Genomic DNA, 25636 nt, shown 5'->3' on the forward strand with positions numbered 1-25636 from the left:
GTTGCTAAGGCCAATGTCAGAGAAATTATTCTGAAGTTACCTCTTCTAGGATTTTTATGGTTTCAGGCCTCACATTTACGTCTTTAGTCCATTTCAAACTTATTTTTGTGTATGGTGTGAGAAAGTAGTCCAGTTTTCCCGGCACTGTTTGTTGAAGAGACCGTCTTTTCCCCGCTGTATATCCTTGCACCTTTTGTCAAAGGTTAATTGGCCATATAATCATGGGTTTATCTCCGGGCTCTATTCTGCTCCACTGCTCTATGTGTCTGTGTTTGTGCCGGTACCACACTGTTTTGATGACAACTCTTTGTGGTGTATCTTGACATCTGGGATTGTGATGCCTCCAGCCTTGTTCTTTTTCACTTCGTTGCGTGTAATTGAGACATGAGTCACATACTGCAGAATTCATCTTTCCAAAGTGTACAGTCCAGTGGTCTTTAGGGTATCCACAAGGTTGTGCAATCATCATCGCTAATTCTAGAACATTTTCATCCCCCGTGAAAGAAACCCTGTACCTGTTAGCCGCTCCCCTCCCCCGTCCCCAATCCACGGCAGCTACTAATCCACTTTCCGTGCATTTGCCTCTTCTGGACGTTTCCTCTAAGTGGAATCACTGTGTGGCCTTTGCGTCTGGCGTCTTTCACTGAGCATCATGCTTTCGGGTTCATGTTGTAGCACGTCAGGGCCTCACTCACTTCTGTGGCTGTAAATTCTGTTCTCTGCATACAGCATACTCTCCGGATCCGTTCATCTGCTGGTGGACTCTTGGGCTGCTCCCCCTAACGGGGACCGTGAGCAACACCGCTGTGAACATCTGTCCCTGCCACACAGGTCCATCTGTGAACACGTTTCCAGTTCTCCTGGGGAGACACTCAGGGGTGCAACTGCTGGGTTGTATGGGAACTGGGTTTAACCTTTTGAGAAACTGCCAGTTTTCCAAAGTCTTTCGGAGTTACCAGACAGCTTTACGTTCCCACCAGGGGTGTGTTGGGATTCCGGTTTCCCTGTACCTTGTCCCTGTGAGTCTAGGCGTCGGGCTGCTACACAGGGTGTCTCACCGTGGTTGCGATTTGCATTTCTCACACAGCGGATGCCAAGTTTTTTGTTGTGTGTTTGTTGGCCATTTGTGTGCCTTCTTTGGTGAAATGCCACTTCAGATCCTCTTCTCCACCCGGGTTGTCTTTTTGCTGTTGAGTTGTGAGATTCTTTATCTGTTCTGGATACCAGACACTTACCAGAATAGGATTTGCAAATATGCCCTCCCATTTTGTGGGGTGTTTTTTCACTTTCTCGATGGTATCACAACACAGAAGGTGTTGGGTTTTGTTTTTAGGGATTTCTTAAAATTTTTTTATTTATTTTTTTAAATGTCTTTTAATGTTTATTTACTTTTGAGAGAGAGTGAGTGTGAGTGGGGGAGGGGCAGAGAGAGGGAGACACAGAATCCGAATGGGGCTCCAAGCTCCAAGCTGGCAGCACAGAGCCCGACACGGGGCTCGAACTCACGGACTGTGAGATCATGACCTGAGTGGGAGTTGGATGCTTAACCGACTGAGCTACCCAGGCGCCCCCAGAGATTTTTGATTTTCACGAAATCCAATTTACCTATTCTCTCTTGGGTTGCTTGTGCTTTAGGTGTCACAGCTGAGACATCACTGCCCAGTCCACAGTGTGAAAATATACGTCTGTGTTTTCTTCTAGAAGCTTTCTGTGTTTCAGCTCTTATATTTGTTAATGTTTATTTATTTTTGAGAGAGAGCATGAGCAGGGGAGGTTACAGACAGAGGATCCAAAGTGGACTCCATGTTGACAGCAGATGGCCTGATGTGGGGCTCCAACTCACGAACAGTGAGATCATGTCCTGAGCCAAAGTCAGACGCTCAACCAACTGAGCTACCCAGGCTCCCCTCAGCTCTTTATTTAGATTTGATCCATTTTTAGTTCATTTTTATGTGTGGTGTGAGGTAGGGGTCCCACTCCATTCTTTCCCACGTGGACATCTAGTGTTCCCAGCACCATTTGTTGAACTGTCCATAGACACAGATATGCAGGTTTCTTTTTGAACCCTAGTTCCCTTCCATGGGTCTACATGTCTCCTGGCTGCTTGCTCCTTGCTTCGCCACTAACGCTTTTTGCTTTGAACTTAGTACTGTCAACCTAAGAAGACTTTTTTAAGGGTTGCGTGGGGGATGTTTCTCATCCTAACACAAATTAGACTGTGGTGTGTAAGTCACGTGTCCGTGTTAGCCTTGTTAGAAGGTATGGAGAATGTGGGATCACAAAGAAAAGAAATGAGCTACACTAAAATGTACAGGAAGGGGGAGCCTGGGTGGGTCAGTCTGTTGAGCGTCCAACTTTGGCTCAGGTCATGATCTCGCGGTTCCTGAGTTCGAGCCCCGCATCAGGTTCTGTGCTGACAGCTCAGAGCTTGGAGCCTGCTTCGGATTCTGTGTCTCCCCCTCTCTCGGCCCCTCCCCTGCTCGAGCACTGTTTCTCTCTCTTTCTCAAAAATAAATAAAACATTAAAAATTTTTTTACGTACAGGAAGGTTCTGACCTCCTGGAGTCAGGGCTTTGGTTGGTACCCAGACAGCTCTGTGTCCTTTCTCTCCTTGCCACGTGGCTGAGGGTTGCGGCTGGCTGTGAGCTCCTGGGGGTCAGTAGGGCTCTCAATACAGGCTGTTTCTCTCAGTGCTCCACACAATGGGTTATCGGTGGTGGCCCAGGGGACCGTCACTACAGGGACTGGAAAACCGGGCGGGGTCTCTGTGTGGCCCGGCAAGTTGCTCCACGTCTGGGGCCACCAGGGGACTGATGGCAGCTGCTTGGCTCAGCGCCTGGCATGAAGTGGCTGGTCTGCAAACACTTGCTGCCATAGTTGTTTTTAGCCCAAACCTCTAACGTCTTTATGACTCAGGGCTCCTGGTCTCCCTGCTTGCTAAATGCTCATGTCAGAGACAGAAGCCACACCAGAGACGTGAGCAGAGGAATTTAAGAGCCAGGGTTATTAACTAGGAAGAAAGTTGATAATGAGGTACCAGAGGGCCAGCAGGGCCCTGTCGAAGAGGCAGAACGCAAGTGCCACCCGGGGCGAGCCTGCAGGCAGTGTTGGAAGGAAGGGCAGCCACGGACCTGGGACACACTCCCCCGGAGAAGGGGCTGCTGCCCTGCGGCTCCCCGGGGCAGAGGGGGAGGAGCCGGCTGTGTGAAGGGAGGAGCCCTGCAAACAGGACTGGGGGCCGCAGGAAGGGGCTGGGCTCCCCGCTCACCCTCAGCCCAAGAGTGAGAAGAATGCGTGCAGCTGGGCAGGTGGGTCCGCAGGGGTTCCGCTAAGCCCTCAGTTTTACGCCCTCACTCGGTCCATTCGAGGGCCGGGGTCTCTGGCGAGTGCTCAGGGTGTGAAGCTCACGCTCCTGCTTCTCTGAAAGGAATGACAGATGACAGCAGAATGTCTGGAAATTGTCCAAACCAGAATTCTTCGGAATTACCAGGACCGACCCTTCCCGCCATTGGTGTGGGCAGTCAGGCCTGTGTGGACGCCCGAGGGCCTGGGAAGTGCTGCTTCCGGGGCAGGTGGGGAAGTGTGAGGGTGTGCCCGGGTCCTGGTGGTGCCATCAGGCCCTGGCGGCAGAGGCCGCACCCTCTCCTCCTCGGTGGAGGGACAGCCCAGGACGAGTGTGGGCGGCTCCCACCAGGGCCTCATTCCTTTGGGGTGGAAAAGCCTGCGTGATTTGGGGAATCATTTCTCCAAATGCCAGTGCCCAGGTGGCAGCTGACACTAATTACCTGTGAACATTTGGTGGGAACCAGCTGTCCCTTCCTCCCTCCCATTCTCAGGCTGCTCTGGCCGAGTTTTTCCTCAAAGCTGAACTCCGGTATCTCTGTGTCTGAACCTTCCAGAAGCTTCCCCTCAACAAGAACAGTGCCCTTTGCATTCCATGAAGGCTCTCAGCATAGCTGGCCGGTGGCGACACGGGGCTGCAGGTGTTCAGCAGACAGCCTGGGGACCGACTTGGAAGCCAAGGGAGGCGGGGGGGGGGGGGGGGGGGGGGGGGGGGGAGGGGAAGGGAAGAGGTCGGAAAAGCATGGAGCGTCCTGGGTAGGAGGGCACTGTCGAAGGGTCGGACAGGGGCCTGTGAGTGGCTCATCCAGACGGGCTCAGAGAAGTATAAATGGTGACATCACCTGGCCCTCAGCCCCGCCAGCACACCACCTGCAGAGGTGGCCTTCGGCACAAATAGGACCTCATCTCTGTCTTTTAGGAGTTCATCCGCGAGGGCTGCCTTCACAAGCTCACCAAGAAAGGTCTGCAGCAGAGAATGTTCTTTCTGGTAGGTGGGGTGGGTGTGGTTGTGTCCGGTGAGCCAGCGCTGAGGCCCAGGCAAGCAGCCCCAAGTCAGACAGGAGCCCGCCTAGGACGGCACAAAACACTCGCAGCGAGGCGCCTGCCTCATTCTGTGTTCTGGAGGCCTGTCTGCAAGGCCATCAGAAAACCAGAAGATAGAAAAGTCCACATTCCCGTTGCTGCAGGAATGTTCTGCTGAGAGCTGGCTTTGCCTCAGAGAGGCCCTCCCGGTGGGTCCCCTTGATCAGCTCCCTTCCTCCTGCCACTTAGGAGACCCCAGCCTGAGCCACCCTGGCTGAGCCTGACCGGAGGACCAGCCAGAAGTCCCCACCGCCTCCAGCTGGCGGGCACTGGGCGTGCGGGCCTAAGAGATCTGCTGCCTCGTGTGGTTACCAGCTCGTCAAAATAATCGTGTGACTGAAAAAAAAAATCCCTTTTTTGCCCAAAATCTCCAGCAAGCTAAGCCAATTTGATAACCACATAAAGGCCCCAGGCGCTGAAGTTGGTCTATTAAGACATTGAAACCTGTCGCTTGCTTTTAAGCTTCATGTAATAAAGCCTGTCGTCTTCAGTTCTCAGATATGCTGCTCTACACAAGCAAAGGGGTCACGGGTACCAGCCACTTCCGGATCCGGGGCCTCCTTCCTCTCCGTGGCATGCTGGTGAGTGCCAGGCACCGCGCCGGTGGTCGTTACTATCCCTCCTCATGCTCCAGCCCACCTGCCGTTCCCCTGGGGGCCTGTCCCTCCTTAGACGGCACAATGGGAGACCCCAGTTGGGTGCTCAGGGAATGGGGCTGACCCAGCTCTTGAAAAAAAAAATCCCGATCCCCTTTCATTGTTCTTGTGCTCATCCCTTCTCACATGGGCCGTTCTCTTCACGTCGTCTGATCGTTCCTAGTTCTGTCACACGTGCACATGCGCGCACAGCTTCAAAACCGGAAGACAGCACCGCCAACAAGTCGTCAGGCTGTAGTTGGGGGCTGGGCTCGGGCCTTCCCTCCACGTTCTAGAAGCTGGCCACAGGAAATGTCGCACCCCGTCTGTGCGCCGCCGTAGCGGGCCTGGGCCACCGGTGACCCTGTTGCACAGCGTGCCCTCTGTCCACACCACACACCAGTCAGCATGTCTGTGTACCCCCAGCACAGGCTCAACCAGACACTTCAGTGTGGTCTCTGACGAGCCCTTCGTTTTGATGTGACCCAGTTCCCCAGCCTTACCTTTTGTGGTCGGTGCTGTTCGTGGTCTGACGACCCTGCGTGAAGGTCTCAGAGAGGCTCACGCACACACATCGACTCACTGTCCATTCGCCCTGGAGTGTGAACCTGCACTCAGCCTGGACCCCGTCTTTGGGAACAGTCGAGATGGCTGGCCAGGTTCGGGTGTTTGCCACAGAGCTGTGCCGTTGGTCCAGAACAGGCCACACTACAGTGAGCGTCTCTCCTGCAGCCCCGCCAGCCTCCCGTCCAGGTGTCCACGGGCGGGGGCTCAGACACCACTCTGCTACACTTGCCTGGTCTGCCTCAATTTCCCCACCCTTCTTCAAGGGTGTTTTCCCCTTCCCGGCCCTCCGTGTTCCTGGGCACTGTGCCTCCTTCCACTGGGCACCCGAGCCTATAACATTTGGTGGTTTTCCCCACCCTCAGCAAAACGGGGCCTGTCCGAACACACTCCTCTGCCCTCGCTGGAAGCAGACCCCATCTGTTCTAAAGTGTATATTTTTTAATTATACTTTCATCATAGAAAAAAATGGAAAATATAAAAATCTCTCATAACTTCACCACCAAGTAACACGCACTGTTGGCATTATTGCAACATGCCCTTCAGGCTCCGTCTGTACGGGAACATTTCCATGGGCGGCACGGCACAATCACCTACAAGCTCTTCTGTAACTCGCTCGTTCTTGCTCAGCGCTTCATCCCTGACGTCTCCTGTGCTTGTAATAGGTGGGCTCCGTGCACATTTAATGGAGACGGGCAGTGGACTGGGAGGCCAGACTCTGGCTTTCTGAACTGTTTCCCGACATTGGACATTCTGGCTCCATTTAGTTTTTCGAAATTAGAAATAACCCCGTTGGACTTTGGTCTTTCTACACATCTCTACGCCCAGCACGTGTTGTTTGAGCCTTGGGCAGCTCGTTTTTCTGGCTCCGAATATCAGCGCCACATCACTGGCGGAGCATATGCACGACCCGGCCTCCCACTAAGTGCATCCGAGCCTCTTTCCACGGCGTCGGGGGGCACTGGGCACTCACCCCTCATCCTTCACAGTCCCACCAGTGGCGCAGCTTTTGGACGGTCGTGGAGGCCGACGGAGTCCGTGTCTCCTAGAGTCCGGGGCCTCCCCGAGGAGACAACGCGGGCGTCTGCTGCCACGGTCTCTGTCGGCCTGTTGGCTCTTCGTACACGTTTGTGCCGCATTTTATAGACGCCACCCGCTCGCCGAGGCCTCGGATCCCTTCCCCAGCTGGCAAGTCCTGTTTGTCTCGCCTGCGGTTTGGTGTGATCTGGTAGAATTGAAAGTCCACTGGACAGTGATCGTGTCTTGCTCCTGGGACGGCACCTGGCACAGAGGTCCCAACAAATCCTTGCTGTAGGAGGGAATTCAGACATTTTTATAGTCAGATCAGTTCATCTTTTCCATCAGGGCTCCCATCCTTAGTGCGGGCTCAGGAAGTCCTTCCCTGTGCCAAGATCACATCGGCGCCTTTTTGTTCTTCTGATCCATTCAGTTTCCTTAAGTCTCCCTCACAAACTGCCTGAACGTGTTTCCTTGCGGGCCGCCAGATGGGGACGTGCCACGTCCCCCCTTGCACGCAGCTTCCTTTGTCGAATCTGTTTCTCTCTGACCTCCAAGGCTGCCCTCGTCACGGAAACACTGTGGCCTTCACACTTGGGGTGCTCGCTGGGCCTCCCGTCTCATTTCTCCGGGCCAGCCTCAGTTCACACTGTTCTGTCATGTGGGGGGGTTGCTGTGTTGGGAAGCTCCACCCCTTATTCGTCCTCCTTTTGAAAAAGTTCTTTGCTACTTTCAAGTATTTAATTCTTCCAGATAAACTGAGGAATCATTGGGACAAATTCCTTGCAAAAACAGCACCGGGATTTCTAGTTCAATGGCATTACATTTACGTGCTGACTTACAGGGAGACGAACATCGTGACCTTCTCTTGCTGGCCACTGCTCACACTTTCAGATCTTTTGTGTCCTGAGTGAGGCTTGGTGGTTGGCATCGCACGGGCCCCCACACAGGGAAGCCGTCTCTTCGGGGGTGGTCTGTAACCAGCTGGTTCCGGGGAACAGACAGCCGGCCCTCATCCTGAATGCAGAGGGAAGGGTGACAGGTCTTGGCTTCAGAAAGAGAACCTGTGTCATGTTTACGGCTTCCTCCCGTTTCCATGTGAGAGACATCAGAAGTCACACGCTGGATTTTAGCTGACGTGTATGTGGCATTGCAGAAATGACCGCCCTCCTCCCGACAGGGAGACCTGTGCTGGCCGGCTTCCCAGCGTCAAAGCACCGTTGCATCCCTGGAGCCCCCTTCCTCGGTCACAGGACAATTTCTTGTCTGTGCTTTGGGTTTGATTAGATAGTATTTTATTTGGGAGTTACTTCAGTGAGTCACTTAGAACCGTGAGCAGTCCGTCAGGTTTTTCTCTGAAGCTAACTTTGTCAGGTTTTGGTACCAGGTTTATAAAGCGAACTGTCCATTTCCCTTTTTGATAATGAAAATGCTCAACATTTTTTCCTGTGCTTGACTTTCAGCTAATAGTGCTGGACCCACCGGTGAGTAGTTGGGTGCCCTGCGGCCCACAGCTCGCCCACCTGGGTGGCAGGTGCCGTGGCCCGGGGATCCCCATGCCCCCTGTAGCCCCTGGTAGTCAGCAGAGATTTGCCCAGCACAGGGCTTCTGAGGCACCTGTGTTGTGCTGCAGGCGCGGGCTCTGCCGGCCCCGGGCTCACTCCACACGCCCGCCTCTTCTCCCGCCACAGGTAGAAGAGGGCGAGAGCGAGCGGTCTGTTCCACACTGTTTCACCATTTGTGCAGCTCAGAAAACAGTCGTGGTGGCAGCCAGGTAAGAATGTTCCACTGTGCACCCAGCGGCCCGGGGCGGTGGGGTGGGGCGGGGGAGTGCTTCTCTGGCACGAGCGAGGTCGTTGTGGGGCGCGTGCCCCCTTGAGCCTTGCTTCAGTTATGTGACCAGAGAGCAGGTTCTCCTGTGGTGGGAAGCGAGTGACCTTTGAGAATGTCCCCATGGAGCGGCCACGGTGCTGTTGAGCTACCTCGACCAGGGGCAGCCCACATGGTTAGTGGCACTTAGGTCCCCTCAAGTCGGGGAGGGGCCCGGCCTCCACCTGCCCCCACGGCCGAGCCACTTCCCCCAAATCACCCCAGTGTGAAGGAGGCCTGAGCTCAAAGGTGAGCAGGCGGCTCACTGCCCTGTAGGGGCCGGGGATCCCTGGCCCCTTCCAGAGGGGAGCCGTTTCTCCTCCCGGGCGGGCACCTGGCTCTGGGCTTCCACCCCGTCGTCATCGTGTCACCGCTGACATCAGAGAGCACAGGACACTTAATGCCCCACCAGGAAGCCGTGGCAGCTTAATCATGAACCAGGAACGGGTCTGGTATTTCAGCGGCAGAGACTTGAAAGTTCTGGTTTCAGGAATAAAGTGTCCCTGGAGAAGCCCCCCCCTCCAGGCCCTTCACCTCCCAGGGGGGTGCAGCCCTCGGACCTTCAGTCAGAGAAGCCGGCACAGCAGGGAGCCCCTGGTGGCCTGGGTCCTGTGATCTGGGCGCTGAGCCTTGGCCCTCCCCCACCAGCACCCGCCTGGAAAAGGAGAAGTGGATATGTGACCTGAACACTGCCATCGACGTGGCCAAGAGCGGGGGTGACCCGTCCCTGGTGCTGCCGGGTAGCGTGCTGTGCGCTCCTCCCTGCAGTGAGTTCCGGCCGGGGCGCCCCCTCGGGGACCCCGCTGCACCTAAGCTTCCCTACAGATCCCTTTTCTTGGTCACAGGCCTCCTGCTGGCCCACAGGCTCTCCCTCCACAGAGAACGGTCCAGGCACCCCGAACACCAGGGGAGAGGTTGGGCGGGGCGCGGGGAGGGACCACGAGCTCTTCTGGCAGAAGCGCCGCGTGACTTTGCTCTCCGCCCATTGCTGACCCGGGCTGCAGGCTTCCCTCGTCCCCCAGTCCAGAGCACCGGACCAAAAGCACCCCCCACCCCCACCCTACTCGCCCCGTGCTCCCGTTTCCCTCTGAGCAGAGGGCCGACTCCTTCCCCAGGGTCCTCTGAGGAGGTCTCTCCGGAAAAAGAGTCCGAAGACACTCATGGCGTCCACGGGTCCCTGGAGGGGCAGGGCCAGCACCGGGCCAACACCACAGTGCACGTGTGCTGGTACCGGAACACCAGCGTCTCCAGAGCCGACCAGAGCGCGGCCGTCGAGGTACGGCGGCCCCAAGCGCCCTCTGCTTGCGCTGGCTACAGGGGAGGAGGGCTGGACCGGGCAGAGCAGGGGGCCACCAGGCTGCGGGCTGACCGTGACCATCAGGGCTTGTGCAGGCCCACGAGATGAGTTCCGTGCGGGAGGAGCCGGGCGGACGGCGTCCCTGGGGTTCTCCGGAAAGGGCGGTCTCGTGGGGGCTGCCGCCTCCCCTCCCACCTCCATCACCCGGAGAGGCCACTTCGCGCTCCAGCCCTTCGGCCCCCAGGCCGCCTCCCATTCGCTGTGGGTTTTGGGCTCCTGTCGTACCTGAGGCAGAGCCAAGTGAGGAAGCCGTCAGAGCCCCGGGCTCCCCCCTCAGCCGGGGCCCGAAAGGTAGGGCCCACCGAAAGGGCAGAGCGCCGCCAGCACGCCAGGCCCCACGAGCCCGGGGCGAGGAGTGCGGGCTGAAGGCGTCCCTGCAGGGCCCTCGTGAGCACAGTCAGGGTTACAAGGGAGAGGCGGGGCCACTGGCCACAGGGGCCATCCTGGGTCAGGACGCCACGCTCAGGGCCAGGCTGTCTCGTCGGGACCGTGCTAACTTGGCTCCACGTGGCCTGTCGCAGCATCGGGTTTATGAGGGTCATGGCTGGGGAGGTTATAAACAGGGAAAAGAAACTTCGTGTCCTTCTACTTAGCGCCTGGGACCTCACCCCCCACATCTGTAAACCTCCTTCTGTCAGACTATGAACAGACTGACGACCCAGAGCCCTGGCGAAGGAAGCTGCCGCTCAGTAAAGTGTAGTCAAGGCCACAGCCAAGAAAGCCCTCGGGGGCCGACGCGCGTTTTGGGGTAGCAGGTGCTCCGGGACAGAGTCCCAGGACGCTAACCAGTACCGGTGTCTTTCTTTCCCATAGAACCAGCTTTCAGGATACCTGCTGAGAAAATTCAAAAACAGTAACGGCTGGCAGAAGCTCTGGGTGGTTTTTACCAACTTTTGTTTGTTCTTCTACAAAACTCATCAGGTAAAGGTGCTGGACGGAGCCGGGGCGGGGAGGCGGCTGTGCCCGTGGCACTGGCAGACAGCGGCCCCTGCTCCTAGCACAGGAGAGCACGGCCTCCCGGCTCCTCCGCCCGCTCCCACGGGGCATTCAGTCCCGACGGGGAGAGCTGGTTCGGCGGTGGTCGCGGGGGGGGGGGGGGGGGGGGGGGGGGGGGGGGAGGGGAGGGGGGCGCATCCACCGAGCCGCGTGCCACCTTGCAGGACGACTACCCCCTGGCCAGCCTCCCGCTGCTGGGCTACAGTGTCAGCGTCCCCAAGGAGGCCGACTGCGTCCACAAGGAGCACGTCTTCAAGCTCCAGTTCAAGTCCCACGTCTACTTCTTCCGGGCTGAGAGCAAGTACACGTTTGAGAGGTAATCCTGTGGCAGGCGGCCACGGTCGGCCGCTGTCCCCGCGGGTCTCCTGTTGTTACAGAGGGTGCCGGAGGCAGGCGCTCTGAGCCCTGGAGAGAAGGGCTGGGTGCCGCCTCCAGAAGGGCTGGCTGGTCCGTTCGCTCCGTGCCTGGGGTTACCCCTGGGGAGTTATTTGAGCACAAGGCCACTGGTGTGACCAGGGCACACCCTGAAATCCGAGTGAGCATCTTGGGAACTTCTGACGGCCCAGCCTCTTCTCCAGGTGGATGGAGGTGATCGAGAGCGCCAGCAGCTCACCCGGGAGGGCCAGGCGCCCCGAGGACGAGGCGTGAAGCCCGCCCTGCCCGAGGAGGGCAGAACCAAGAAGCAGAGCAGGGTCAGCACAACCCCCGTGACCGCGGGTCCCGTCTTCCCCACGGCACAGGGGTGGCTGTGGTCTCCTCGGGTCCCCGGCGTAGGATAGGTGGGGCAGGACAGCGTGGGGACGCCTCACAGTGACCTCTGGGAGGGCCGTCATCCCGAGACCCAGTGGGCACCGGGAAGGACACACAAAAAGGCGGGCCCGGCTCAGGGATGGTGGCCGCACCCCACGCTCCCCTGCCCTCTCCTCTTCCAGAGCAGTGCTCCGCCGAGGACCGGCCCGGAACGGGAACCAGGGTGGGCCCCACAGCTGCACGCCAGGTGACACGTGTCCACGCAAGTCCAGCAGCAACCACTCTGGAGCCCGCCCCACAGCCCTCTGGAGGAGAGGACACCAAAGTTCCCACCTGGTCCCGGGAGGGCAAGGGCCTAGAGTTTCTCGGTTCCCCAGGGTTTCCTCACAAATCAAAGTAAACGGACACGGGCTCTGTTAGTCTGTCCATGCAAACGTGCGTGCGGTCCAAGATAAAGAGTTTCTCCGCTGCTCTCCTGCCAGCGGGCCACAGGGTCACCCTGTGCCATGATAAGGACTCAGAAGCCAGAACCGGGGCCCCCGCCCACCACCAGCATCTGTCCGATTCAGGTTTTTATTGAAAGTGGCCCGAGCCTCTCGACGTTCTATGAAAACTAACACCTTAACCTCAGAACATTTAGGGAAGCAGGAAGTTCGTTTTCTTTAAAAAAAAAAAAAAAAGTCCTGGCCGAAACGAGTCCTTGGGAGACACGGTAATGCGACACGAAGCAAACCTGGGCCCGGCGCGGCCTCGGTGGGCTCCAGGCAGGGGAGGAGGCAGGGCTGCCCCGACAGTCTCTGCTCCTCGTGCCACGTGGTCACCTGTCGGTGCTCCGCTGCCAGGAGGGGACGTGGAAGAGGGACCCTCTGCGCGGGTGGGGGGCGGTGACCCGGCAGTGAGGCCCACGTGGCCACGACAGCACAGGGGGCTCCACACAAAGACCCTTCTCCCCACTTCTCAAGCAGCAGCGCCTTCAGCGGGATGACGTCAGGTGGTTTCTGTTGTGGGAAAACCTGCGGAGCGGGGGAGACCCGGTCACTCCCGGCCAGGAGGGGCGCGGCCCCGGGCAGGGTGGGGGCTCCGGGATGCCGAGGGAGGGGGCGGCCCGCGTTCTGACCCGAGCCTCTGAGCACAGTCCGCCGGGGGCCGCGGGGGCCGCGGCCTCTCCTCGCAGGCCCCGAGGCTCCAGAGGAAAGAAAAAGAGAAGCCGACGCAGACAAGGCCGGGGCCCCGGGCCTCACCTCTGCACGCGTTCCACCAGGTGCGCCATCAGCTTGTCCGAGATGCCAGGGCAGGACTCCTCGGCCAGGCTGAAGGCGTTCTCGAGCTCCTCCAGCGCCCCCACGCCTCCGCCGCTCTGCCTGTGCTTCTCCTTGAGCTGTGGAGAGACCACCGGGAGCCTGACCGGAACTGCCGACCCCGGGGCCCTCGGCTCTGACGCTCCCACAAGGAAGCTCCCGCGGAAGGCTTCCCGGCCCCTCGCGGTGACCTGCGTTTGCGGGACCCCAGCTGTCGGTCCACCGCAGAGCTAGGGTGGGCCGGGTCCCCCGGGGTTCCTGGGACCGCTCAGGCCAAACCCGGGGCTCCCGCAAAGACAGATGCTGCCCCACCCCCGCGCCTGAGGGAATCTCCCAACTCCGCTCTCGAGAGGGGTCTCTACTGGCCTGTCACCGTCACGCTACAGTGGGCCAGGCTGACCACGTGGCTTCCTCCCAAGGGTCACAGAAACCCCGTGCCTCAGGCCCCGCAAACTTGAGAGAACAGCCCAGAAGCCCCTCAGTGCGCAGCACAGCCAGATCAAGGCATCCTGACCCTGGGCCCCACCACCACCGGGGGCTGTGAGAACCAGAGGGAGGCATCACCGCCCTGGGGATTAGAAGCAGGTCACCCGGGTCCCCTGCCACACCCCTCACAGAAACTACAAGGGTGCCTCCTAGCACACCCCGTCCAGCGGCCTCCACCTCAGGCCCCGCCCACAGAATCAGGCCCCACAGGGGGGCCCCGACCACCTGATGAGGCTATGCTTCCCCAACCTCCCCACACACGTGCCATCACACACGGTGCAGGGGCTCCAGCAGCCCAGGGCCCCACCCCTCCACTCTATACATTCCAAGCGGCCCAGGGCGCTAACAGCCCCGGCCCTCCTCTGACACTGGCCGCCTCCCTCCCCAGTGTGGGGACGTGTCCCAGCTGAGCCCAAGCTCCTGGTCCGTGGCCGGACAGTACCGCTCTGGCCACCTGCTCCTCCCCAACCTCCTCCCCTGCATATCAGGCCCCTCCAGGTGGGAGCTCTCCCGCCTCTACCCATTGCCCCCCAGCGGATACCCCAGGGCCCACTTGCCTCAGGAAGGCTCTCAGCACCCCGTTCCTCCCTCTCTGGGCCTGCGGTGGGAACTGGGCCCCTGACCTACTGCCAGCCCCAAGTCCAGGGTGTGGGGGTCCCTGGGGTGCTATCGACCCCCCACTGGTAGGTAACGTGCTGGGTCACATGACCCTTGAGGCCTCCCTGCCCTGAGCCTGACATCCAGCACTGAGAACTGAACCTCCCAGGCTCTGTCTCAACAGATGACCATCCCATGCGTTTGCAGTTCAAAATAAAAGTCACAGTTTTCGATCAGAGCCATCCTGAGACCCCAAACCACCACAGCAGGGGGAGAACTCGGGGAGGTCACATTAAAGTACTTTCTCCTGGCCGCTTCTGCTTTGCTCAGAAAGCCTGGCCCCCAGGTCCAGGTCCAACCACAATGGGCTTCAAGGGGCCCAGAAGCCCCACACGGCGGGGGGGGGGGGGGGGGGGGGGGCTGGCCAGCACACCTCCTGATAAACCTCAAGGTCTCAAGGTCGCAATGTGGGGACAGCGTGTGCAGGGAAGCACGATAGCCTCCTGCCCCAGGGGACCCCCTGACCTGGCCCTTACCTCTCCAAAGACAGGCCGGACCAGCGTGGACAGGCACTGGGACCTCGGCTGCCTCTTGGCGGGCTCCGCAGACTGCCAAGTCAAAGCCCCGGCAGGGTGATGAGAGCGAGTGTGCCCCAGGGTCAGGCGTGCCCCGCCCCCCTCCCAGCTTTCTGACCTCCTTAAAAGGTGCAGCCCATGAGGTGTCCAGGCCTGGGTGCCTGCCCCCCACCCCCCAGCCAGGTCAGACCTTCTGGGAGCCGTGCAGGGCTGTGCCCTTGTGCACCTTGCTGTGGGGGCTCGGCCGGATGGTGGGGGGGAACGTCCAGAGGGGGCCCTGCTCTCCATCCTCAGTGTCTCCGTCACTACGGTGGAAGGTGAGAAGGGTCATGAGGAGCATGGGGGCTGGGATTTGGGGGTCCCAAGGCCCACACCTGCCCTTAGTCTCCCCGTTTATTTTGGAGGCAACCTCATGGCCCTAAATGTCAAGTAGGCCCGCCCCGGGGCCCTAGGGGCCCACTGACCCCCCACCCCCACCCCCGCCACGGCACAAGGCCCACGGCCATCAGGGGGCGTGACCCCCGGAAGGGCCCTTACATGTCGGAGTCCTCGGAGCTGGACTCCTCGCCGTGCCCCTCCGACTTCCAGCGCTTGTAGCGGTCAATGAGCTCAGTGAGGAAGGAGGTCTTCTTGGTGTAGCGGGTGATGAACTTGTGCTTCAGCAGCTCCTTGGCAGTGGGCCGCTGCCGAAGGAAGGGCACAGGTCAGCGGACGCCAGGGACAGCTGAGCTCTGCCTTTACACTCCCGGAGCTCACGGCTCCCCCCGGGGACCACAGGGACGAGGCCACCAGCAGGCTGGGGTGGAACACATCCCCTCCACACCAGGTAAACACCCGCCACGAGCTCCCCCAGACCTCAGCCCCTGGCCAGGGCCTGCTCTGGATCGGGAGGCGCTCGGGGCTGGGCGAGGCCGGGCGCAAGGAAGGGGCCTCAGGCCCCATCCCCGCCCACGGGGCCGTTCTCTGGGGCCCGGTCCCAGAGTCGCCCCTACCGCCTTCAGCCGCTCAGGCCTCCTCCCGGCCCACCCCACAGAGCCAGGGCCCCAGCGGCCAGGGTGAGACAGGCCTTACGAATCGGGGGTCTTTGTTGAGGCAGGCTTCCACAAACTCCTTGAAAGGCTTGCTGTGGTGGCCCTCCAGGGTGGGCGGGCTGTTCTTGGGAATCAGGAACAAGACACGCATGGGGTGGAGGTCAGAGTTCGGAGGCTCGCCCTTGGCCAGCTCGATGGCCGTGATGCCCAACGACCAGATGTCAGCCTGGACGGAGACCCATACGGGACTGTTGCCGCCGGGGGGGTCCCAAGCCACGCGGCGGCCCCCCTGCCGCCCGCCGCGCCCACCTTGAAGTCGTAGGCCGACTGCTTGATGACCTCGGGCGCCATCCAGAAGGGGGTGCCCACAAACGTGTTCCTCTTGATCTGTGTGTCTGTGAGCTGCCCCGCCACGCCGAAGTCGGCCAGCTTCACGTCACCCTGCTCTGAGAGCAGCACGTTGGCGGCTGCTCGACACAGGACGGTAGGGGGTCACCCTCAGCACCGCGCAGGGCCCCTCCCCCTGCACACAGCTGCCTGAGGAAGCACAGGTCTACCTGGGGACGCCAGCAGGTCCGGCTCAGGGACCTTAGCTCTCCTCGGCACCGGCAGGCCAGGCACCCAGGACCACGTGCACAGCCAGGGGGTGGCTGCGGGAGGGGCCCGCCCGGGCACGAGGTCCAGGCCTTCCCAGAGTGGGCCTTATATGACAAACCCCAAGAACAGAGCCGCCGCCCTTTTCTCCCGAACGGCAAAGCAGGCAGAGGTGACTCTGGCCCTCGCCCTCACACCCCCGGCTGCCCCTGGCAGGGCCGGCTCCCACGGTGGGGCCGCTGGAGCACACACTGGGCGCTCAGGAGACCACGAGCAAAAAATCCACACGTCTGCTTTAATCAGGTCCCTTCCGACCCGAGGAGCAGAGGTGGTGTCCCCACCGTACGGGCACAACATACTCGGAAAGTTCTGTTACTGGCAGCGTCTTCAGGAACAGAGCGAGACGGCACCGCTCGGCGTCGGACGGCCCAAGGGAGTTCAGGCCAGAAGCGCCGAACTACAAGGGTCCCCACGTCCCAGACCCCCCAGTACCGCCAGCCGCACACCCCTCGCAGCGACCTCCACCTCGCACCCTGGCGCTTCTAGGGTCTGGAGGGGACGGGGACGAGGGACAGGGGCCGCGCCCCCGGGGACCTTTGATGTCTCGGTGGATCTTGCGCTCCGAGTGCAAGTAGTCCAGGCCCTTCAGGATCTCCCGCAGGATGGTGGCGATGTACGTCTCCTCCAGGGGCCCGGGTTTCAGCTGCAGGCAGAGAAGGGACGGCAGGGCCTCAGGCACCCCCACTGGCACACGCCAATCCCAGCCCCACGGCCGCGGCCTCCACCAGGGGATAAGTGGACTTCAGATGCTGAGTCAGGTGGGAGGGGGGGAGGCTCTCTCCAGACGGCATCTACCGTTCTCTCCGCTGGCACGAAGAGGGTCCCGGCCACTGCCGAGCCCACGTACCTGGGGGCGCTGGCCCGCCTGCACCCCACCAGCCCAGAACCCCTGGGAAACCAGTGGAAATGGACCCCAGTTCACTTCTGGGCTGAGAAGGCTCTTAGCACGCACCACACCGAAACAGCCAAGGACCGGAGGCCCACAGGAGACGGGGGTCCTCAGGCAGTGGGTCCAGGGCTGCTGCCCCAAGCCCCACAGCCACCTCCTGTGTCCACTCCTGCCCACGACAAGCCGCCCACTGCCGCAGCCTATGCCTCACCAGGTCCAACGCGGAGCCTCCGCCCAGATACTCCATGATGATCCACAGCTTCGTGCCCTGGGCCCAGAGAAACGCCCATGAGCTCGAGGCCACGGCCCCAAGACACACACTCCCCGTCAGGGGAGACTCAGGCCTCCAGCCCTCAGGAACCCTCAGGGACCGACCCTCAGGGACCCACCGCAAAAGGGCCCCAGGGGCCCCTATCCAGCCCCCCCTCCTGTCACACCCCTGATGTGTGTGTGTGTAGATGGACCCAGTGCTCAGGCCGGTGGCCAGGTCCCCCATGCCAGTACCCCAACGGGAACCAGGCCGCAGGAATGACATGTCCAGCCGGCACTCGGCCTGCGGGCACCTGCACCCAGGCGTCCCCCTGGGCGGGCCCCCAAGGGCAGAGCGGGGGGTGGGCTCAAAGGCGCTGTGCGGTGGGGCTGCCCTGGCCCGGGAGACGGCACGGCCAGGAAGTGAGACCCCACGGCCACTGCAGAGCCAACTAGGTCGCGTTCATGTCCTACATGCCCACCTGGCCCTCGGGACTGTAGTTTCTTGAGTGCCCTCATCCTTCAGACCCGGCCTGTCCCCAACGTCCCCATGTGGGGCAGACCCAGCCCGGGCCTCCCGAGCAGGTACAGGGACTTTCTGCCTCTCTGGAGGCAGCCTGGGTGGGGGCGGCGGTCACGGGCATCTACCCAAGCGCAGGCCTGGCATGGAGCGAGCCCCCACCCCACAGGCACCTTCAGGTAGGAGCCGAAGTAGCGGGTGATGTAGGGACTGTCACACTGGCTGAGCACAGTGATTTCCTGCTGGATGTCCTCGATCTCATCCTCGGCCTCCTCCAGGTCGATGATCTTGATGGCCACCACCTCCTTGGTGCGGTTGTCGATCCCCTTGTATACCTCCCCAAAGGAGCCCTTGCCGATACGGTCGAGCTTGGTGAAGAGCTCCTCGGGGTCCACGCGTGAGTGCTGTAGAGACACGGAGCAAGCAGACTGAGGGTGACCCTGCTGGAGGAGGTGGCAATCCCCAAAATGAGGAGCTAGGGAGCCCACCCACATTTTTTTTTAAGTTTACGCTTTTTAAATAATCTCTGCACCCACTGTGGGGCGTGAACTCACAACCCCAAGATCAAGAGTCGCAGTCTTCTGACTGAGCCGGCCAGGCACCCCTCTCCTTGCTGCTTTTACCTCTTTGTTCAGGAAACCTAAACGTACCCTCCCCACAAAGGAGCACAGAGGCCCCCGCAGCAGCCAGGGGACCAGGCTGTGGAGCAGGTGGAGAGACCATGAAGGTCATACCCTATCTGCCCACACCCCACACGTGGACACGTGGGGAGGGCCAAGTGAGGCACAAGGACAAGTTTAAAGGGGATACGTGGGTAGGAAATGGGGACTTGGGGGCAGCGAGGCTATCCCATAGGACAGCGGGGACAGTGGGGACAGCACCAACGCAGTCTCGCGAACCAGGGGCCTAGTTCGCAAGAACGTACCCATGCTGCCTCTTCGTTTGTAACAAACACACCCCAGCTAGACTCGGGGGCAGGGGAGGGAGGTACCGGCGCTCTCGGTTCCCCGGACCCCCCCGAACTCCTCCTGAGCAAGAGTCTATGGCGTCAGCCGGTTCTCCCTGCACACCTGGGAGCCACACCCCCCGGAAACGGCTTCCCTTCTGGTCCCCAAATCAGTCCTCAAGACAGCTCCACCCTCACACCAGCGGGGAGTTGAAAACTGATGCTGTCTTGGATGCTTAATCCTGGATATTCAAGTACCACGCAAAACCAGCGCACCGTCCTGTCCTCGGACTTAAATTCAAAGCCTGAAAAAGAGCGCCCAGAGGTCTGAGCACCAGGGCGCGGCCGGCAGAGGGCACCCGCCCGCCCGTGGGCGGACACTCACACGCCTGACGCCGACCTTCCACACGTCAGGGGCTGAGATGGCTCTCAGCCTTTGGGGGGCTGCCCGAAGGAGGCAACACCCCTGCGCACGTGGCCCCCCGGGCTCCCGAGAACAGCACTCTCTTGGGAACGCCAAGCCACTGTGTCCTCAGAGAGCCAGCAGCAGTCCACACAGCCCCAGAGCGACGCAGGGGGCCAGGAGGGTGGGAGCCTAGCGTCTTGTCCAGGCAGAGGCAGAAAGGGTTTTCCAAGGCCCCGAGACTCGGATCCACCAGGAGGCGCCTCCCGGCACAGAGGCCGCTGCCACAGCCCCAGCACCACTGGCAACAGAGCATCTTGGCGCCGGGTACACGAGGGAGAAAAGTACGGCTTCCCGTGCCTCATCAGCCCGAGGGACGGCCCATCCTGCGGTGGGTGGGCGCCCCCGGTCCCGAGCTGAGCCCTCCACGCGTGGACTCGGCACACACACGGAGCCCACCTTGGGCTCACCCCCAGCAAAGCTCCACGTCGGGCCCGACCGGCTCCAGACAGAGACTACACGTCAACAGAAACTGCTAATTAGCCGCCTTCCCGAGGCGTGCAGGCGTGCGACCGGGAGGGAGGGGACAGCACGCAGGCCCACAGGTGAGCAGCCCTGATTCCGAGCACCCAGAGAGCCAGGACAGCAGGGGCCGTCGGGTGCCAGGAGCCCCGCAGGACAGCAGATGGAGCGGGGCCTGGCCGGGACCAAGGGGCAGAGCAGCACTTCAGCACGGTCCCCACAGACGGGGCGGGCCGGGCCGGACTCCATCCACACGCTGGCCCAGCTGGTTCAGGAACGTGGCCCTCCTCGCTTCCTCACCAGAACCAGCAGCCCAGTCCCCAAGCCAGTGCATGTAGAGGACAAGGCGCAGCGGGTGCACGCGGTCGAGTTACCACCGAGTCCCCAAGCCAAGGCTGAAGGCTTCAGCAGGACACAGAGCTGAGCGCCACTCGGGTCCCTCGGGCCCAACCGCCGGGCATCTCCATTCCTGCCGCGCATGTCAAGAAAACCAGGACAGGTTAGGCATGTGGCCGCGAGTTGCAGCCACTCGGCTGTGTTCAGGAGGGGGGTGGCGCGGATCACGTGGCCAGAACCCACCCCCACCCGAAAGAAAGGCCCGGCAGGGCGCCTGCGCCATCCCGCCAACCCCCGGCCCCACACGTGACCGGCCGGCGGCAGGACAAGAACACCTTCCTGCCGGAGGGCCTTCTCCGCGAGCGGGCGGGGGACCTCGCCGTTCCCTGGCTGCCGCGGTGGGGCATGGTCTGGGACACGCCCCTCCCGGACCTGCTCCTTCCGCATCGGCCCAAACAGCACCTTCCCAGAGGCTCTTGCCATCGACTCAGCCGTCACCGCCTATTCGGTGCCGGGGGCGGCGGTCCACCAGACCGCCAGCCTGTCCCCTGCCCCAGAAGGGCTGGCACAGCCCTGCAGGATACCCCACGACGGCTGTCCAGTAACTCCAGTCCAGCTGGTGCCCTGACCTTGTGTCCTCGGTCGCCGAAGAAAGTCCCTCTCCTAAGGTGCCCTGAGAGAAGAGCTGGAGGAGGTGGGACGGACAGCAGGCAGCACCAATCAGCGGGTCCCCTTCCCACCCTCAGGCAATTGCTGGCAACACGTCCTCCTGCTCCGCTCCCCTCAGCCCTGCTGAGAACACCGCGGCCCTCTCCACGCAGGGCCAGCAACCCAACAAGGGAAACCCCCAGATGGGGCACTCAGACCCCCACTGCCCGGGAGAACACGGTGGACCCTAAGCCAGAGTTCCTGGCTTGGCAAGGAAGGCGGGGAGCCCCAACCCCCGACTCTCATACTCCTGGAGTCCCCCCGACTGCAGGCCAGTCAACTCAGCAGACAGTGTGACACGTGCACACGCCTGGCTGCGGCCCCGACACTACAAGAATGTCACAGGGCCCACCTGTTCCCAGCCCCGCCGGGAGAAGGAAAGGCAAGTAGCTCCTGGGTCTGGGGGCCTCGGGCTGCTTTTCCAGGCGATGCTGTAAAAGCTCAAAAGCTCGACTGGCTCTGGGGGTTGACACCCTTGTCCTCCAACCCTGAGGCTGCCAGGTCTGTGGCCGCTGCCTGGCAGCGTGTCTGCCGTTAATGTCACCTCACGAAATGAGGGGAGCGAAGCCATCCCCACCCACCACACGACAGGTGGCAGCACAGGAACAAGCTGGGGGGGAGGAGGGAGGAGGAGAGATGTGGAGGGCGGGAGGGCAGGCTGTGGGGGAGCACGGCCTACTGCCCCAAGCAGGGACTGCCCCACGGAGCCACATGACAACTGTCTCAAGAGAAAATGATACGCTGACAGGCTCCCTGCCACTGGCCTCTGAAAGGACAAAGGGGGCTTCGTTCCTGAGGGGTCCCTTCTCCCCGTCTGATCTGGACGCCGAGGGCCGACACGAAGCGCCGACCGCACACGGGGACGGGGGCAGCTCGGGGCTCCGACTTCCGGGACCCACGGGAACTACTCCCACAGCTTTTTTTTCCTTCCTGTATTCTAAGAGGGAAAAGAAGAATGGTAAAGGGTATTTCTGATTCATTGGGAGAAACAATGAAGCCGTGACGACAGACACATCCTGCCATCGGACTGCAGGACGGTTGGGAGCGTCACCCCAGGTACACTTGGATTCGAGGCCTCGACCTGCCGCTTTCTAGCCAACTAACATCTCTAAGCACCGAGTTTTAAACCCAGGGTGACGACAGCACCTGTGTGGTGAGGCTGAGGGGAACCACGAGAGCTACACACGCAAAAGGCTTAGCGCAGAGAGACTGGCGGCAAGCGCTCTATAAACGTTTACTGAATAAGTAAATGTCGCCCAAAGTGTTCTGTTTTTTCTCCAAATCAATTCTCTCTTTCTAACCTGCACCTTTCTAAGCGCCTCTTAAGTTTGACAATGAACGTCAAAGCCCTTCACACACGGCTTTGGGGCTTTCTGTGCACTTGGGAGCTGCAGCCGTGGAACTTACAAGGTGAGCTTTGATACAGTCACTTCACCATCACCGGCTTGGTTCTCCGGTGCTTTCTCTGCAGCTTCTGTCACTCACCAGCAGCAGGATGGGGGGCGGGGCGGGGTAAGGCAAGGGAGGCTCTTTCTGGGTGCAAAATGTATCCTGCGGCTCTTAAAAATAAGCTCGAGGCCGAGTTTTCTCTGCGCACCAGTAATGTGACTTACCAGACAGAAATGTCAAAGCCTAGAGAGGAATCTGCTAGCCCCATTCGGCATCACCCGGTGAGGCCCGGTTCCCATCTGTGGCCACAGCCGGTGCAGGACGCGCTGCTCGATGGGAGCCCCACAGGCTTCCCCGTCCACACCTTCCCGGGGCAGATGCCGGCGGAGGGGGGCTAACGGGCCATCCCATCACCCTGCAGCAGCCAGCCCACTGAGAACACGACCACACCGCCAGCACCTAGGAAAAGTCCCCTTCATGCTGCCTCCATCGCCCTTGTTTTGAGACAACCAAACGGGGAGGGGAACCAACCACAAGCCCCCACGCTGGCTGCCGCCACCACGTCCCAGCACCAGCAGCCGGCTCCGGGCAGACTCCGGCCGGATGTGGGGGGTCCCCCAGAGCCGGCCGGTGATGCCGCAAAGTGGTTCGGGTGGGGAAGCACAAGAACCTTGTAGGCAGGCACTCCCGGCCCAGGTGACCGCTCCTAGAGCAGCCTTCCCAAGAAACCCCGACAGAAGCACACTGGGGCCCTCAGCTCTCCCGACACACCAAGTCACCCGAGGCTGCTTCATCGCGCCCCCAGGGAGGGAACCCCCAGCCTCTGCCACAGCCCGGCATGCCCCTGGCCCGGCCCCGGCCCCCGCAAACGCAGCCACCCAGGTTCCCAGACAAACCCACCGGCGCCACCCGGCCCCGCTCTGCTCCCAAGGTCAGCCTCCGCACACCCTCCACTCCTGCGCGGGGCGCGGTGGGGGGGGGAGGGGGGGCTTCTATTCTGAGAAGTCTGCGCGCATCTGCCCCCCAAAACCCCGCACCAGCCGCCCCGAGGCAGCAGCCCCTCTGCACTGCCCCCTCCTCGGGGTCCCCGGAGGAGCGGGGTCCTCAGCGGGCGGCTCTCCTGAAAGCCCAGGCGCTTTTCAGGTGACACGCTCGTGGGTGAAATAAACGTCTTCCCGGGACGTGGCGGTCGGCGCTCCCACGTGCGGGGGCGGGGCAGGCACGCTGCCGCACACCCCCCATCCTGGAACCAGCCTTACCTGGTTGGCGAAGCCCCTGAGGTGAGCCATGTCCGCGATGCCCTCAGACCATCGGCTGCAACCCCACGAGGCCCCTAGATCCCGCCTCGAGGCTCTGGAAGCCGGCTCCCTCGCTTCAGTCAACTGGAAGGACAGCAGGCGCGCTCGATGCTGGTGCTGCTCGGGGTACACGGGGCTCCCCGGGGCCAGGCGCCCCCACCCGTCTCGTTCCTTGATGGCCTCACCAAGCGGGGCCCCCCTTCTTAGCCTCTCCCGCCCGCGCTCTGGCCTCCGACCCTCCACCGCTACTCCCCCCGCCGCCCAGGGCCGGGTCCCCGAGCCCCTTCACGCCCCTCACACCCCCCCCAGCGCTGAGCCCCGCCCCCAGCGCCCTACCCCACCCCGAACCCCACCTCCAGCGTCCTCTCCCCCCTCCCCGCGCCCTGCCCCCACCGCCAAGCCCCGCCCCCAGTTCCCTCAGCGCCCTCCGCTCGCCCCACGGTCCGTAACCGCCCGACACCCCCCCACCGCCCGGCCCCCTCCCCAACCGCCGCAGGCGCGGGCCCACCCGGCAGCGCGCCCACCTCCGGGGGGCTCCATCCCGGCCTCCCCCGGCCCGCTCCTCAGTGCCCACGAAGGCTCCCACCCGCAGCCTCCTCTCGCCCGGGGAGCGCCCGGACCTCCAGCCCGCGAAGGAGCGGCAGTGGCGGCGGCGACCGGAGAAAGCCCAGCGGCGGCGACGGCGAAGGCGGTGCGCGGTGTCGTGGCCCGGCGCGGGGCTCTCTGGGACACCGAGTCCCGCCGCTCGCTCCGCGCTCGGGTGCCCGCCGGCTCTGGACTACAAGTCCCGGCAAGCCACGGGGCAGGGCGGTGTCGCGGGGCTCGCCGGGACTCGGAGTCGGGCTTCCTGAGCGCCTCTACACTACGTCTCCCAGCAGGCCGCGGGCCGGGCCGGGGCGGGGCCGGGGCCGGGGCCAGGAGGGGTCCTGCAGCCGGGGGTTGGGGGGGCCCTTGGGCATGCGTCCTCCCACCCGTGGACTCGCTCCCCTTCCCGCCCACCCGGTCCCCGTCTGCCTCCTCCACTACCCCCGCCACCCCCTCTCCGTCCTCCCTCCCAGTCCCGTCCATCCCCCTCCGGCCTTCCTCTCCCCTCCCCTCCTCTCTTCCCCTCTCTGTCCTCCCTCCTGGTGGTCCCTTCCACCCACCTCCCCGCTCTCTGCTCTCCCTCCTCCCCTCCGCCTTGGAGGGCTTTCGCCGATACCCTGTTTTGGAGACCCTGCCCAGTGCAGGAACTCAAGTGACCGTGGAGGGTGGGATGGAGAAACAAAATGTGATGTAGCAAAGCCGTGGAATACTAGTCAGCCCGAAAAAGGACATTCTGACAGCTGCGACAACATGGATGAACCTGGAGGGCATTATGCCGCGTAACAGAAGCCAGATACAGAAGACCAATTATTTCATGGGTCCACATACGTGGAGTCCCTAAAGGGAGTAGATTTACGCAGAGTAGACGGTGGGTGCCACGGTCTGGGGGAGGGGAAATGGGGGGAGTTACTGTTTAATCGACACAGAGTCTGTCTCACAAAATAAAGAGTTCTGGAGATTGAGTGCACAACAATGCTAATGTACTTACAACTTTTAAGATGGTAAATTTTATGTGTGTTACGTCACAATTTAAAGTAAATAAAATACAATAAAATAGAAAAGGAATTACGTTCTGACACGTGTTACAACATGAACTTTTAAAAGCATTATGCAGGGGCTCCTGGGTGGCTGGTCAGTTAAGCATCCCAATCTTGATGAGGTCAAGTCCAAGTTCTGTGTTGGGTGGTGTGTTCAAGTCCCAAGTCCACACCCAGCATGGAGCCTATTTAAAATAAAACAAACAACAACAAACACATTACGCAGGGGACATACGCCGGTCACAAGAGGCAAATACCGCATGATTGCACGTACCTAAGGCATGGAGAATAGGCCAATTCAAAAGACAGAAAGTAAAATACAGGTTTCCAGGGGCTGAAGAGGGGAACAGGGAATCATTACTTAATAGGGACAGAGTTTCTGTTTGGGTGATTTTTAAAAAGTCCTGGAAATAGTGGTGATGATTACACAACATCGTGAATTTGTTAATCCCACCGAATTGTACACTGTATAGTTTATGTTATGTGTATTTAATTTTTTA

General features: G+C 61.1%; 2 protein-coding genes across 8 annotated transcripts in view; one reads left to right on the plus strand and one right to left on the minus strand.

The window, feature by feature from the left end:
• FARP2 (FERM, ARH/RhoGEF and pleckstrin domain protein 2) overlaps nucleotides 1-12032 on the plus strand; it is a 106190-nt gene extending 94158 nt beyond the window's left edge. For 3 of the 7 annotated variants that reach the window (XM_042995930.1, XM_042995931.1, XM_042995935.1), the window contains exons 21-30: nucleotides 4262-4330; nucleotides 4917-5006; nucleotides 8105-8125; nucleotides 8333-8415; nucleotides 9159-9277; nucleotides 9626-9786; nucleotides 10681-10788; nucleotides 11028-11179; nucleotides 11442-11555; nucleotides 11796-12032. In XM_042995930.1, coding sequence (XP_042851864.1) covers nucleotides 4262-4330; nucleotides 4917-5006; nucleotides 8105-8125; nucleotides 8333-8415; nucleotides 9159-9277; nucleotides 9626-9786; nucleotides 10681-10788; nucleotides 11028-11179; nucleotides 11442-11511 — 873 coding nt within the window. In that variant the 3' untranslated portion in view covers nucleotides 11512-11555; nucleotides 11796-12032. Of the gene's footprint in view, nucleotides 1-4261; nucleotides 4331-4916; nucleotides 5007-8104; nucleotides 8126-8332; nucleotides 8416-9158; nucleotides 9278-9625; nucleotides 9787-10680; nucleotides 10789-11027; nucleotides 11180-11441; nucleotides 11556-11795 lie in introns of those variants that run through there. The other 4 variants (XM_042995932.1, XM_042995933.1, XM_042995936.1 and 1 more) reach the window with 3 other exon arrangements.
• A 140-nt stretch (nucleotides 12033-12172) lies between these two features.
• Nucleotides 12173-24233, minus strand: STK25 (serine/threonine kinase 25). Its single transcript, XM_042995938.1, is given in 14 exon segments — nucleotides 12173-12626; nucleotides 12855-12991; nucleotides 14531-14602; nucleotides 14760-14794; nucleotides 14797-14840; nucleotides 14842-14874; nucleotides 15107-15252; nucleotides 15641-15826; nucleotides 15910-16067; nucleotides 16789-16897; nucleotides 17355-17411; nucleotides 18086-18316; nucleotides 23476-23598; nucleotides 24101-24233. Coding segments are annotated over 13 exon segments (1278 nt in total). The 5' UTR covers nucleotides 23506-23598; nucleotides 24101-24233; the 3' UTR covers nucleotides 12173-12586.
• Between the last annotated feature and the right edge of the window lie 1403 nt (nucleotides 24234-25636).

Source organism: Panthera tigris, chromosome C1 (assembly GCF_018350195.1).
Source record: "Panthera tigris isolate Pti1 chromosome C1, P.tigris_Pti1_mat1.1, whole genome shotgun sequence".
Taxonomy (NCBI): Eukaryota; Metazoa; Chordata; class Mammalia; order Carnivora; family Felidae; genus Panthera; species Panthera tigris.